Source organism: Ctenopharyngodon idella, chromosome 1 (assembly GCF_019924925.1).
Source record: "Ctenopharyngodon idella isolate HZGC_01 chromosome 1, HZGC01, whole genome shotgun sequence".
Taxonomy (NCBI): domain Eukaryota; kingdom Metazoa; phylum Chordata; class Actinopteri; order Cypriniformes; family Xenocyprididae; genus Ctenopharyngodon; species Ctenopharyngodon idella.
The window spans coordinates 21,382,314-21,395,499 of record NC_067220.1 but is presented as its reverse complement, the minus strand read 5'-3'; the positions used below and the strand labels follow the sequence as shown (position 1 = coordinate 21,395,499).

Sequence of the window (13,186 nt, the reverse complement as noted above, 5' to 3'; positions counted from 1 at the left end):
TCTAAAATGCCTAGAATGAGAGTTCTTTGACATTCTCTGGGGCATCACACTATGCTTTTGTGTTCTCCAAGAGAAGAAGAAAGTGTCCTGGAGAAAGGTCATCAATTGGTTTGAATTTTTGGAGTACAGCACATTATTTCAGCGTCTCCAAATTTTGTTCACAAAACTCTGTGAAGAATAAAGCAATAATCCTGAAACTAAATAATGAAATAAATAATATTTATACCTTACAAATTAGGATTCATATAATACCATGAGGGAACACTATATTTTGTAGTTAACTTGACCTATACTGCATGCCACTATTAATGTTCCTCCCCCATTTTTGGGTTCTTGCAAGTAAAGACACTTGTAATATATTTTATGGTAAGACTGCTTATCCTTTTTATACCCTGCAGCTATATATGATAAACAAATGTTCAACAAATTAATTTAATCAACTGAACTGAATTTTGAATACATAAATTACAGTGTAGTAGAGCTTAAATAATACAATACAATATAATATAATATAATAATAGTTGTCTGCTCCTTCCTTTTGACATTACCAGGAGTTTATTTCCTAAACTTTCTTAACGCTAAAATACTGTTAGCCATCAAGAAAATGATTTAAAAACAAAATCGCTTGTCTTTATTGACAATAGTGAGATTCTGGGCCTGATGGAGATGTTGGAAGGAATGACCTGCCTAAGAACGTCAAGGCTATTCTGTGTTGTCATGAAGTTGCTTATCATGCTGGACAACAGCAATACTATGGATTTAGAAGACAATGGATTCCAGTATTGGGACATTGCTTGTAAAGATAGAGGCACGCCTGCAGCCAGTCTGTATTGAATAAACTCGTAGGCCGGCAAGCAAACTGGCTTTAGGACATGGATAACATTGACTGTTTAAAGACATTGACATTGATAAACCATTCACTTTCTTGACATTCATTTTGCAGGCTTATCATACCATCACACAAGCTAAGTTTAAAGAATTTTTTGATGTAGTGCTTTATGACCGACCTGATTGTTTGTCCTTTTCCTCCTAGTATTTTTGTAAAAATACATTGTTTTAGTTCTTTTTTTTTTTTTTCTTGTTGTAATTCTTGTTATAAGAATAAGCATAGTGAGAGAAACAGTAAACAAATAAATTAATTTATAAAAAAAAATTGCTAATGGATCAAGATAAAATACACACAGTCTTGGTACATTATGCAGTTTTGCTTCTCAGGTGCTTTTTTTTAATATTGTTTTAACTGGGAAAACAAGAAAGCCATTCTGCTTTGTCTGTCTGTCTTGAGTCTTTCTCTGTGTACCTTTATTCCACACTCATGCAGACAGCTGTGAGAGTATCGAAGGGAGAAAAAAGAAAACTACAGTAACAGTGTCTTTTGGACAGAAGAGAAGGGATTCAGTCTGCTGACCACATTGATTTTTGCAGGAATGGAATCGCATTTAGCTAATCCAATTAGAGCATTCTCAGGGTCCCTATTTCCCCTTTGTTTTGCGGTTACTCACTATCTATTGATCTAAATGGGGCTCCCTACTGGCCCTACTGTGAGAGTCTGTGGCCGACTGCTCCCTGCTGATCTAAGATCAGTGATTTTAGCACTGTTACAGTCTGTTGCTGAGCTTGCAGTCTGATTGCTGCAAGTTCAGCTGGATCATCACTGTCTGATGCTGGATGAATCTTCCCTTACAGACTTAGGGATTGAGTATGTACATGTATGTATTTATTTAAGCTTTCACATTTTTCACACATTTTTTTAAAAGGTAAAGTGCAAATTTGATTAAATAGAAATTCAAGTAATTATTGATTTTTTTTTTTTTTTTTCCTACCCTAGACATGATAATTTTTTGTAATATTGTAATACTCCATCTTATACTTTGTTTATTACTTAAGGATTTGCTCTTACAGGTTAAGTTCAGTTTTTAGTATATAGAAATAAAATGAATTATTGATATTTTTTCCTAACAGGCCACTTGAAAATAGATTTGCATTAAGTTGTAGATTTGGCAACCAGACACCCTGGTCATACAAAGCTCATTGTCACATTATGAAACCTGCACTGTATTCTTAGATGAATTGTAGCTTTTTCCATGCCCCATGTCTAAAGAGCTGACCGGATTTAAATTAGATCAGATTAAAACTGATGTCTAGCCCACCCGGTGGCATACAGACTACATTTCAAAACCACATTTCTATAGTTACCCCCTTTCCAGAGTAACTTTATCTCCATAACACGCCAAGGGCTCACATGTACCGAATGCCGGTTATAGTAAGGTAAGTAATGCTTTTCGCATGACGTAATACTTTATTGGTAAGATATGCATTGTAGCAGGCTGCCAGATATGTACACAATGAGGTGCTTTAGTGTACATATGAAGATTTTTTTTTTTTTTAAACATTTAACAGCGTATGGTATACTTACTGATTCTTGAAGATAATACCTAAGAGGATAATATGGGGCCTCATGTGCAGCTTTTTAAACCCTTAGTGGTTTACATGAGTTTTAACTTTCATTTTTCAAATCCTTAAATGCTTCGCAGGCCTTCCAGATATGTTTGGCCATTTATACCATGCATATCCCTTTTATTTGGTATCCAGTCACAAAGGAGGGCAATGTTTTCCTGAAAATACAGCGTGTGGATTTAATAGCTAAATGTTAAATGCTGAATTGAGCCCAAACTAGTGATCTTGCTATTCTAAAGAAGAGAGTCAGGAGAGAAAGAAAACTAGCAATGCATTTCAGAGCTGTCCGTTCCGAGCAAACAGCCATGGATTACCAGTCAGACCACATGGAAGATTAATGGCCAGGCTTGTAGCAGGCTAATTTAGAACAATAACGGCCAATTAATTACGTATAATAAGGCTTTCTTGCCTAAATGCAAATGCCGGCATTGGTGTGGAAGCTGCAAGTTGTTTCTCGTTTCCCCAGTGGTGTGTTTGACTTTCTGTCTGTTGTGTTCATTTGATAAATTGAGGTGTGTTTTGGTGTGTTCAGACTTTACTGTATTTCTGCAGGTGCTGTGCACTGTCTGCTGCTAATTGCAGTCATAAACATACATGACCATCTCTCTTTTCACAGTATTTTTTTTTTTCTACTGTCCTGGTCAGGCTAGTAGTTCAGATTTTTACTTGCCCTATTGACATATTTACTGGCCTTGATGGAAAAACAGCAACAAAGAAAGATGTCGCCATTCTTAATTAAGTGCCAGAACCAGAATTATTTTTTTAAATATAAATATTTAGATTTCTTTACAGGACAAATAAATAACTAATAACATATTGAAAGATAAATAACCTTGAAAGGTAAATAGTTTTGTATAAAGGTTTGTAATTTGCAGTAATAATTATTAATAACCTGTAATGTTTATCTACATACATGACACTTGACAGGCATAAATGAATTAACACGACATGTTCTCCTGACCATAGTGTAATTTATACAAAGGCATCACAGAAGTACTTAAAATAAATTAACATTCCTTCAAACACTCTTACTGCTTGTTTCATCAGGTCACCTTTGAGCAACACAAAGAGAATCTGGCCCGCATGTTTCTGGAGTACCAGCGAATGGGTTCTGAGGGAGGATCTGAAAGCAGAATCAGAACAATCTCTGGTGCAGAAGATTCTCAGTTCCTTGCCTCGGCCAATGGTGAGCTGCAAGCTGAGGAGACCGCTCCATCAACTGTAATTGAGCTACGCGTGGAGGAGCAGGTCAGTGATCAGCCTAGAGACAGTGAGGAGATGCGGACCCAGATCCCTGTTACAGTGTCCAACATTCTGGCCAGAGATGAGGAAGAGAGACAGGCAGACACCGTTGCTACCTCACCAGAGACAGAAGAAGGGAATAAAGATGAACAGGACACTTTGAGAGAACCAGAAAAGGATAATGAAATGAAAAATATGGAAGACAATCATAAAATGGAGGCTAATAAGGATGGAGAACCTGAGAGAGTGGAAGGAGTTGAGGCTGACATCACGATGACTGAAGGTAGAGTTAAAGAGAAGGAGAAATCAGATCTGAGTGTAACAGATGATGCTGACAGTACACAGACTGCAAACGACAAGGATGCCAAAGTTGAAACTGAAGCTGTGAAGATGTCAGATGAAGATGATGGTAAAACAAGCAATACTGAAACTGAACCAAATACTCAGGTACAAGATACAGAGAAAGGACCTGGAGATTCTTCTCCTGAAGCTGTAAAGGAAGCCAAAGTGGAAGAAACCACTGATGCTTCTTCTGAAGTTTCAGCCCAACAGGAGACTAGCATGACTGATGCCTCAGACATGAATGAAGATAGCCCTGATGTTTCCTCAGTCAGCAACTTCGTGAAAGTCAGTGATGATAGCACAGAGGAGTCCTCATTTGTTTCAGCTACAGCTGGTGAGACGGATGACCATGGTGTTGAAAAGGAAGATGATGGAATGGAGGAAGAAGATAAGCTAGAAACTGAAAAAGATGAGAAGTCAATGGAAAATGAGAAGGCAGAGGAAACCAAGGATACACCGGCTCCCATGGTGGAGGTTGATTTAAACCAAAGCACCTCCACCGATGAGACCAAGCTTCACACAGAGGCTACAGAAGGTCATGGTGCTCTTGAGGCAGAACAAGCAGCAGAAGTAAGTCCTCCAGCAGAGGTTAGCCCTAGCACTGAGAGTAACTCAGAGGATCCAGGAGCTAACCAAGACACTCTGAAGGCAGCAGGAACTGAGAGCTCAGCGACTAAAACCAAAGAGATTAAAATTGCTAGGCTGGATGTGTCAAGTGTGGCCTCAGACACAGAGAGACTAGAGCTGAAGCACACCTCGACAACAGTAAGTTTTGCAATATTAAAAAACAGAGGAACTTGAGGCAGTAATTCACTAAATTTATTGATTATTGAAAAATTTGATTCTTGATGGGGCGACAAAATTACTTTGTCATTTGGTCATATAAAACAAATGTTAGAATAATAAATGCCTCTCTTGCAGAACGTGAGCTCAGATCAAGCAGCCGCCTCAAGCCCCTCAGGTCAGGGCAATGAGGGCTCGTCTTCAGCACGGTCCACTATGTTCCGTATCCCAGAGTTCAGGTGGTCTCATATGCACCAGCGTCTTCTAACCGACCTGCTGTTCTCCATCGAAACAGATGTGCAGATGTGGAGAAGGTGAGAGGAACCCCAAGGACTAAAGATCAAATAGGCAAAAGGATAAAATATATTGGTATTGAGTATTGATAAAAAATAATAATAATAATAAGGTGCGATCACATTTATTCAAGTAATCCACATGATCAGGAATTTCATGTGAGGGCAAAAGATTTCCCCACATAGATTTTACATTGGTGACATGAATTTGTGCGTTGACCAACAGAACTTCATACATGCTTCATACATTGCTATGGTATTGACAATAGACAACGCAGCGTTTTTTCCTGTGAAATTTTGCTGAAATTTCGCCAATGTGACGGCTCTTTAGTAAGGTATAAGTAGAAATTACTTTTTGTGCTATTTGACAATTGCTGTTTATAGACATTAGGTTAACCTGGAACTTGAATTATAATATCATACTCTTATTCAGCGAATTTGAGCTTTGGAAAGGTGCTTTTTAAATAAAACTTTTTTGTACATTTTTATTTGTCATCATTAAGTCAAATATGGTATTGTTTGTAATTACCCTTCTGCTGCCTTAGTAGTAAATGTTTCATAACTGATTTTCTCACTTCACTCCACAGTCATTCGACTAAGACAGTTATGGACTTTGTGAACAGCAGTGAGAATGTGGTGTTTGTGCACAACACCGTCCATCTCGTCTCTCAGGTGGTGGACAACCTCATCATGGCCTGTGGAGGAATCCTTCCTCTGCTGTCTGCAGCCACCTCCTCTTCGGTTAGTATGTGTGTGTGTGTCTCCGACCACCTGTCTACACCCAAAGCCAGCGGTATGTCGCTTTGCGTCAAAAGCAAATTGAACCAATTATAATCAGTGATACTGTCTACATGGGATATGTTGGCCTAGCTCCACATGTTAAGTTGCAGACAGTAGCTGGATGCCCTGTTCTACCCTCAGGCTTTTCCGGTGTGGTGCAGTCACGTCCATTGTACACACGATTTAACACTCTTTCCTTGCCTCGAATTATTTCAGTCACACTAAAGAACACCTAGAACTGTGGCATAATCAAGTTAGTCCACCGTACTTGTCTGAATTCTTACTTTATTTGTTGCACATCAGTTTGGCAATTTAAGCCTGCATGGAATGCACCTGTAGAAGTCAGCAGAAAGCTCAGCAGATTTCTGCAGTGTTCCACCTGCTATTCATAAAATTCTACATCCCCTGCCCTTTCTCTTGATTGTGCTCACAAACTCACAAAGCACTATTTTGCTAAGCAACAGTGAATAGCGAGAAGAATCTGTATTCTAATCTGCTGTTGTTTGATAAACTCCACAGCATGTACAAAAATCAGAAGGGCTGTAACATGTAAATACTGTTTGACTTTCCTTCTCTGTGTCAAGCAGCTGTCTTACACAAAGCCTTGTGCCTTGAAGTAACCAGGGTAACCAGGGTAATTCTGCTGTTTTTTTTTTTTTTTTTAATGCATTGGTCTAAACAGACAAATCGCGTGAAATCAGACCAAATTTTTGCAGTTTTCTGCAGGAAATGTGGTATTCCATGTCATTCACAGCAGCAAAGTAAAAGTCTGAGAGAACCCTTAACGCATGGCGTGACAGTGTACATACTAAATGACAACAGATCTCTTTAGATAGAAGAGAGTGTGCCGGCCCTTCTTGTTGTTTATCATTTATATTACTTAAATGATGGTGAGTAATTTGATTACAATAGCTGTGATAATTAAAAGTGAAGGTGATGATAAAGGTGACCATTAAGGAGATTTGATTGAAGATAGTGCTCATGATGAAGACTGCAGTAACAGTAATGATGATGATGATTACACTGTCTTGCAGCACGAGTTGGAGAATATTGAGCCATCTCACGGTTTGGCTGTGGAGGCGTCACTGATGTTCTTGCAGAGGCTGATCAGTCTCGTGGACGTGCTTATCTTCGCCAGTTCACTCAACTTCACTGAAATCGAAGCAGAGAAGAACATGTCTTCTGGAGGAATCCTAAGACAATGCCTACGTCTGGGTAACAGTGTTGTTTGCTAAAGCCCAAAGTATACTTCCTTTGTCCGTGTTGTGCTCTAGCTTGCAGACAGTCGCAATATTCACCATCAGCACAGTCTGTGCACATTGTCCACATGCATCATGATTTTTGTGTCTGCGCGTACAACAACGTTATTTGAGCACTTGAAAAGAAAGCTCCACTAGGTAGGGTGCACAAGCCATGTGTGTTCATCCACACTTGCCGTCGATGGAGTATACTTTGAAATGCTTGCGCATTAGGAGCAGAGACGGAGGAAACGCAGAAAACGAAAAATACAAAGTTTCTTTCTAGCCATTTCTCATTTTCTCTAAATTTGGGGCCAGTAAGATTTTTAAAAGAAAAAAAAAAAACTTTTATTCAGCAAGGACACATAAAATTAATCAAAAGTGACAATTTATGATGTTACAAACATATCAGTTTCCAACTGATAATAATAAGAAATGTTACTGAACATCAATCAGCCTATTAGAATAATTTCTGAAGGGATCATGACTTTAAAGTCTGGATCTGCTGAAAATTCAGTTTTTAACTATAAAATAATTACATTTTAAATTATATAAAAAAAAACAAAAAAACCCAATGATTTTAAATTGTAATAATGTTTAACAATATTACAGTTTTACTGTTTTTTTGCAGTCTTGGTGAGCATAAGCAAAATCTTATGTCTTATGAACTCTAGTGTACAGTATGTGCCCCTAAATCAATGCCTGATCTCTTTTCCTGCTCTGCTCACTTACGGTTTGTTCTTCCTACTTTTTCATCCGTCCATCATTTTGAAATAATGTCCTGCTCTTATTTTTTTCTCAACCTGTTTCACTTTCGCACTATTAGCCCCTTTTCAGTTTTATTTTATTATTTTTTTCCCCCACTTAAATTCACCCTCACTGCTTCATGGGGAATCAACTTGCAATTGTTGATTTTAATACAGTTTGTTGTTAGCATGTTGATAAGCTAAATGTCTGGAGCACTGAGGCAGCTTACTAGGTTTTGGAACACAGCCCTTTTTGCTCATTGAATTCTCTCTATTGGTTCATTTGGTAGAGGTACAGTAATAACTGCCTTTACCTTCCATCTCCACCCCGCTCTCTCCCTGTTTTGTGTGAGTTTCTTTGATAGTGTTATTATAAACTCTCCACACTGCAGTGCTCTAAAATGACGACCGTCATCAGGCCATTGACTCTAATGGCTGTTTTGTAGCCTGAGGCACCACCTCCTTTATGTGTCTATGTATCACAAACTGTACTGCAGCGTTATAGACCACATAACAGAAATCCAGCCGTTCAGATTGGTTACATTATTCATTTCTCTCTCTCTCTCTCTCTCTCTCTCTCTCTCTCTCTCTCTCTCTCGCACACACACACACACACACGCGCACACTCACACACACACGCAAACAGACACACACACACACACACACACACACACACACACACACACACACACACACACACACACACACACACACACACACACACACAAAACACTCTACATGACCCTCCCTGAAGCTATCTAGACACCATCAAACTCCCTCTCCTCAAAATATAACACTTTTCCACTCTACTACCCCTCCGCTTTGCCACATCGGCTCTCTCTCCCATGTAACCCCCAAACCCACTGAACAAAATGGCCGGCGTGTTAAATCGACTCGCCAGTGTACAGCAAAGGCAGGGTGGAGCTTCCTGATTGGTGGAATGAGAGAGAAACTGAAGCCTGTTTTTAGGAGGGCTAAAGTATAAAATGAATATTTGATGAGGTCTGCCTGTGTGTAATCTGATTTGGGATCTGTAACAAGGTTTTGCCCGCCATCTCTCCTTCTATAGCTCTCTTTCTCTCTTTCGCTTGCTCTTTCGTTCAAATGACTAGAACGTCTAATGGAAAAAGCTGGTCGTTCCAGTGCTGGAATAATACCTTTAATCTAAGCATTTTGGAGTTTACATTTGTCAGTTGTCAAGGTATGAGAGGATAGAGGGTTGAATAGAGTCATACACATGCACAGTCACGCACACACATTGTGCAGTACAAACTCAAACTCATGTGCAGTGCATTAAAACGAAAACACACACACATGCACCATACTGATCTTACATATAGCATGCAATACATCAAATTAAATGCAGTAAGAGGATTTTTCTGCACCATGGTGGTGGGAAGCCGGCCAAAATGATTAAACACAGAATAAGCAACGTCATCTGTTTTGCAAACCTCATGCAGTTTAATGTGTTTTTCTTTTTCAACTCTATATGACTGTTATGTCTTGGAGAAAAACTATTTTGCAGCATGTTTCAGTGTTTTTGTATCGTTGTTCATTTGTTAATTCAAATCACATTATTTTATGCTTACATGTTATTTTTATCTATCTATCTATCTATCTATCTAATTAGTGTTTTACTTCTAGTGCATTTAGACAAAATAGTTATAATAAAATTAGTATGTTTTTTAATACTGGCAATTTATCGATTATCATCTATGACATGAAAGAAAGTATTGGTTTCTTATGCTCACCACTCTTATACATTTATTTGATTAAAAAAATAAAAATAAAATAGTAATGTTAAGAAATATTGTTACAATTTAAAATAACTGTTTTCTATTTTAATATGTTTTAAATGTAATTTATTGCTTTGATGGCACAGCTGAATTTTCAGCAGCCATTACTCCAGTCTTCAGTGTCACATGATCAGAAATCATTCTAATATGCTGATTTCTTATCAATGTTAAAAACAGTTGTGCTTCTTAATATATTTGTGGAAACTTTGATGCAATTTTTCAGGATTGCATGACGAATAGAAAGTTTGAAAGATTAGCATTTATTTAAAATATTTTTTTTTTTTATAACATTGTAAAAGTTTTTTGTCACTTTTGATCAATTCATGTGTCCTTGCTGAATCAAAGTATTAATTTCTTAAAGATCTTACTGACCCAAACCTTTGAACACTAGTGTTGTTTAACTCATCCTACACCATTTGCGCTGCAGATAGGCATGATACCTAAAATTATGCAGCATGAGGAGAGGTGTGCTATTATTTTTCTAAGCGATCAGATTTACGACGATCTTCCAGGTGGACGTTAAAACATCCCTTAGACTTGCACATTTAAAGGAGGAACCCGAGCCATATCTAGCTTCTAAAATATCATAGAGACTTATGGGTGGGCTTTTTTGACTCTGACAGTAAGCAACCACCTTTCAACCACCTGCAATGCCCTAGAAACCATCCAGAACACCCCAGCAACTACGTTGCAACAAACAAAACACTGATAGCTCCTTAAAAAATGTACATGTTTTTCAAAATATTCATTTTATATTATATACTTATGGCTGCAGTTTTCACTGGTTCACTCATAAGGTGGTATTTTAAGCCCCTTTTCATCATCATGCTATGACCTTCTCATGTGTCATGTTTCTTTTAGTCTATATATCTTTTCATTCTGGTACCCTTTCATCTCTATGATATTGTCTTTTTCCCTGTATTTCTACCTCTCAGTTGCGCTCTTTCATAGTCTCTCTCTGACTGTCCTTCTCTCATACACTCTTTCTCCCCCTCAGTGTGTGCGATGGCTGTGAGAAACTGTCTGGAATGTCAGCAGCACACCCTGGGTAAGTCTGGTGCAGAGAGCAGCCGTGGACAGCAAAGCCTTCTGGGAGCCGCCAAGTCTATACCAGCACAGGCAAGTTCAACATCATGCCAAAGATACCTCTATCTTGCTCTTTTTCTCTCTCTCTACTGTCCAGATGGTAATTTTAAATAGGACTTTTGGTCAATGGCCCAAGGTTTGATTCTCTCAGTTCCAGTAAAAAACACTTTTTCTTCCTGAATGTGTTGTGTAACCTACACTCCACACTCACAGCTCATCTATTATTTAGAATCTTTGCAAAACTGTTACATTAATGCCTCTGTGCCTCAGCGCTGTCTAAATGTGGAACAGCAAAACAAAAGACTCCCTAGTTTTTACAAAATCCAGCTGATATCAAATATTAGAGCAGTGGGAAGTTTGTCTGTGCTGAGCTGAGAGACTAAATGAGACTGAGTGAACTGTGTTTGTGTGTGTCTTGCAGAGTCCTGTGGACATTGTGACAGGAGGGATGTCTCCTATCAGAGATTTAGACCGGCTTCTGCAGGACATGGACATCAATCGTCTTCGTGCTGTAGTGTTCAGAGACATTGTGAGTTTCTTCACTCACTACTCATATACAACTACTGCACCTCTTCCATTTAGCAGAAGTTTCATTTATATATTAAACAGTAAATAAAACAGTGATACTGAAATATTATTACAATTTAAAACAACTGTTTTCTATTAATATATTTTAAAAATGTAAATTATTGATGTTATGGCAAAACTGAATTTTAAGCTGCCATTAGTCTAGTCTTCAGTGTCACATGATCCTTCAGAAATTGTTGTAATACGCTGACTTGGTGCTCAAGACACATTTCTTACTATTATCAATGTTTGAAAACATTATTACAATATTTTTGATATTAATATTTTTGTGGAGACTGAATTTTTTGATCAGTAGAAAGTTCAAAACAACAGTATTTATTTAAGCCTTTACTGTCACTTTGATCAATTTAATGCATCCCTACTGAATACAACTAATAATTCTAAATAATAAATCTTACTGATCCCAAACTTTTATACAATAGTTTAGCTAATTTGTAAAATATTCTACATGAATTGTAAATTGTTTTGCTGTGTGCTTTGCTTTAGGAGGACAGTAAACAGGCTCAGTTTCTAGCCCTCGCAGTGGTCTACTTCATCTCTGTACTCATGGTATCCAAATATCGAGATATCCTGGAGCCACACAATGACAAAAGACAAGCCCAGCGCTCACAGTCTATCAGGAGCACAGGTGAACACCTGAACCCACACACATCACTGCTGCAAGATTAAACACAGAGAAGCTTCAGAACAGATACAAATGCATTCTGTGTTTTGAGCAGAGGACTAGTATGTTTTTTTTTTTTTTTCTTTTTTTTTCAGAGAGTGTTCAGTCTGATCTCGAGAACGGTTTGTCTCCTCATCGTCGAGACTCTAGCATTGAGGGTGAGAAGACTTCAGCAATCCCCAGTGATGCTGAGACACGGACCGGCCCGGACGCTGTATCAGAAGCCCTGTCTACTTTGTCCTCTGAAGTCAGGAGAGGTTCTGAGGTCACTAATAGAGACAGCAAAGGAAAAAACGTCAATGTCAAGGACATTTTGAGAAGTCTCGTTAGTGCACCTTCTGATGACATCATGGTGGACCCCAGCCTTATACCGCCTGGGTTTCTGGGTGCAGTGGGCGATGTCTCCCGTGACCAGTCCGTCCAGTTCCACTCCTTTGACAGGTGAGTGGCCAATAAGAATGAATGTTCACTGGCCAATCCATGCACACTGATGTAGATGCTTTGCTAGAGGCACAAAAGCTTATACCCCTGTTTTTTTTTTTTTTTTTTTTTTTTTTTTGTCCTGCCTTGTAAAAAAACATGTTTTCTCTTAGAGTGTGCTATGGCAGCGGTCTGTGTGCATTTTATGATGGACACCCACACAGAGTGTTTGACTTCTGCTGTGGAAGTGTGCCGTTCTACACACAAACAAACAGCCTTACAAAAGCAGAGCCCATCAAAACGGGCCTCAGGAGACGCATACACATCCACTTGTCCATTTCTCCACCAGTGGATTTGTGTCTGTATTTTCTGGTTTATATGTGTGTGTGTTAGGGCAGAAATGGTTATTGGGAAAAAAAGAACAACAACAAAAAAACACTACAGTTTGTCTCATATCTAACAAGCCTGAAAATATGAATATTAAATATGCATTATTTTTATTGTTAAAAACAGAGAACCAAATTTTATTCAGAACCGTCTATCTTTTTTTAAATATGACTTTCAGTTCTGTTAACAGTTCTGAAAGTTGTATTATGTATAATATTTGAGCTAAATCTACAGTGAACATACAGCATGAGCAGTGTAGTCCGATTCTCAAATTACCCAGCCATCTGTCCCAGAAAAATTAAATTCCTCACAATTCTCTTGCCTAACGAATTGTAAGGTGTCCATTTTTAGAGGAATTCTGAGT

At 38.3% G+C, this 13,186-nt stretch overlaps 1 protein-coding gene across 6 annotated transcripts in view; it reads left to right on the top strand.

Moving 5' to 3' along the window:
- Positions 1-13,186, top strand: part of lrba (LPS responsive beige-like anchor protein) — a 259,976-nt gene that overhangs the window by 68,758 nt on the left and 178,032 nt on the right. For all 6 annotated transcript variants that reach the window (XM_051892487.1, XM_051892501.1, XM_051892479.1 and 3 more), the window contains exons 22-29: positions 3,505-4,806; positions 4,963-5,138; positions 5,705-5,858; positions 6,932-7,112; positions 10,675-10,796; positions 11,185-11,292; positions 11,838-11,979; positions 12,111-12,456. In XM_051892487.1, the coding sequence (XP_051748447.1) occupies positions 3,505-4,806; positions 4,963-5,138; positions 5,705-5,858; positions 6,932-7,112; positions 10,675-10,796; positions 11,185-11,292; positions 11,838-11,979; positions 12,111-12,456 (2,531 nt within the window). The remainder of the gene's footprint in view (positions 1-3,504; positions 4,807-4,962; positions 5,139-5,704; positions 5,859-6,931; positions 7,113-10,674; positions 10,797-11,184; positions 11,293-11,837; positions 11,980-12,110; positions 12,457-13,186) is intronic.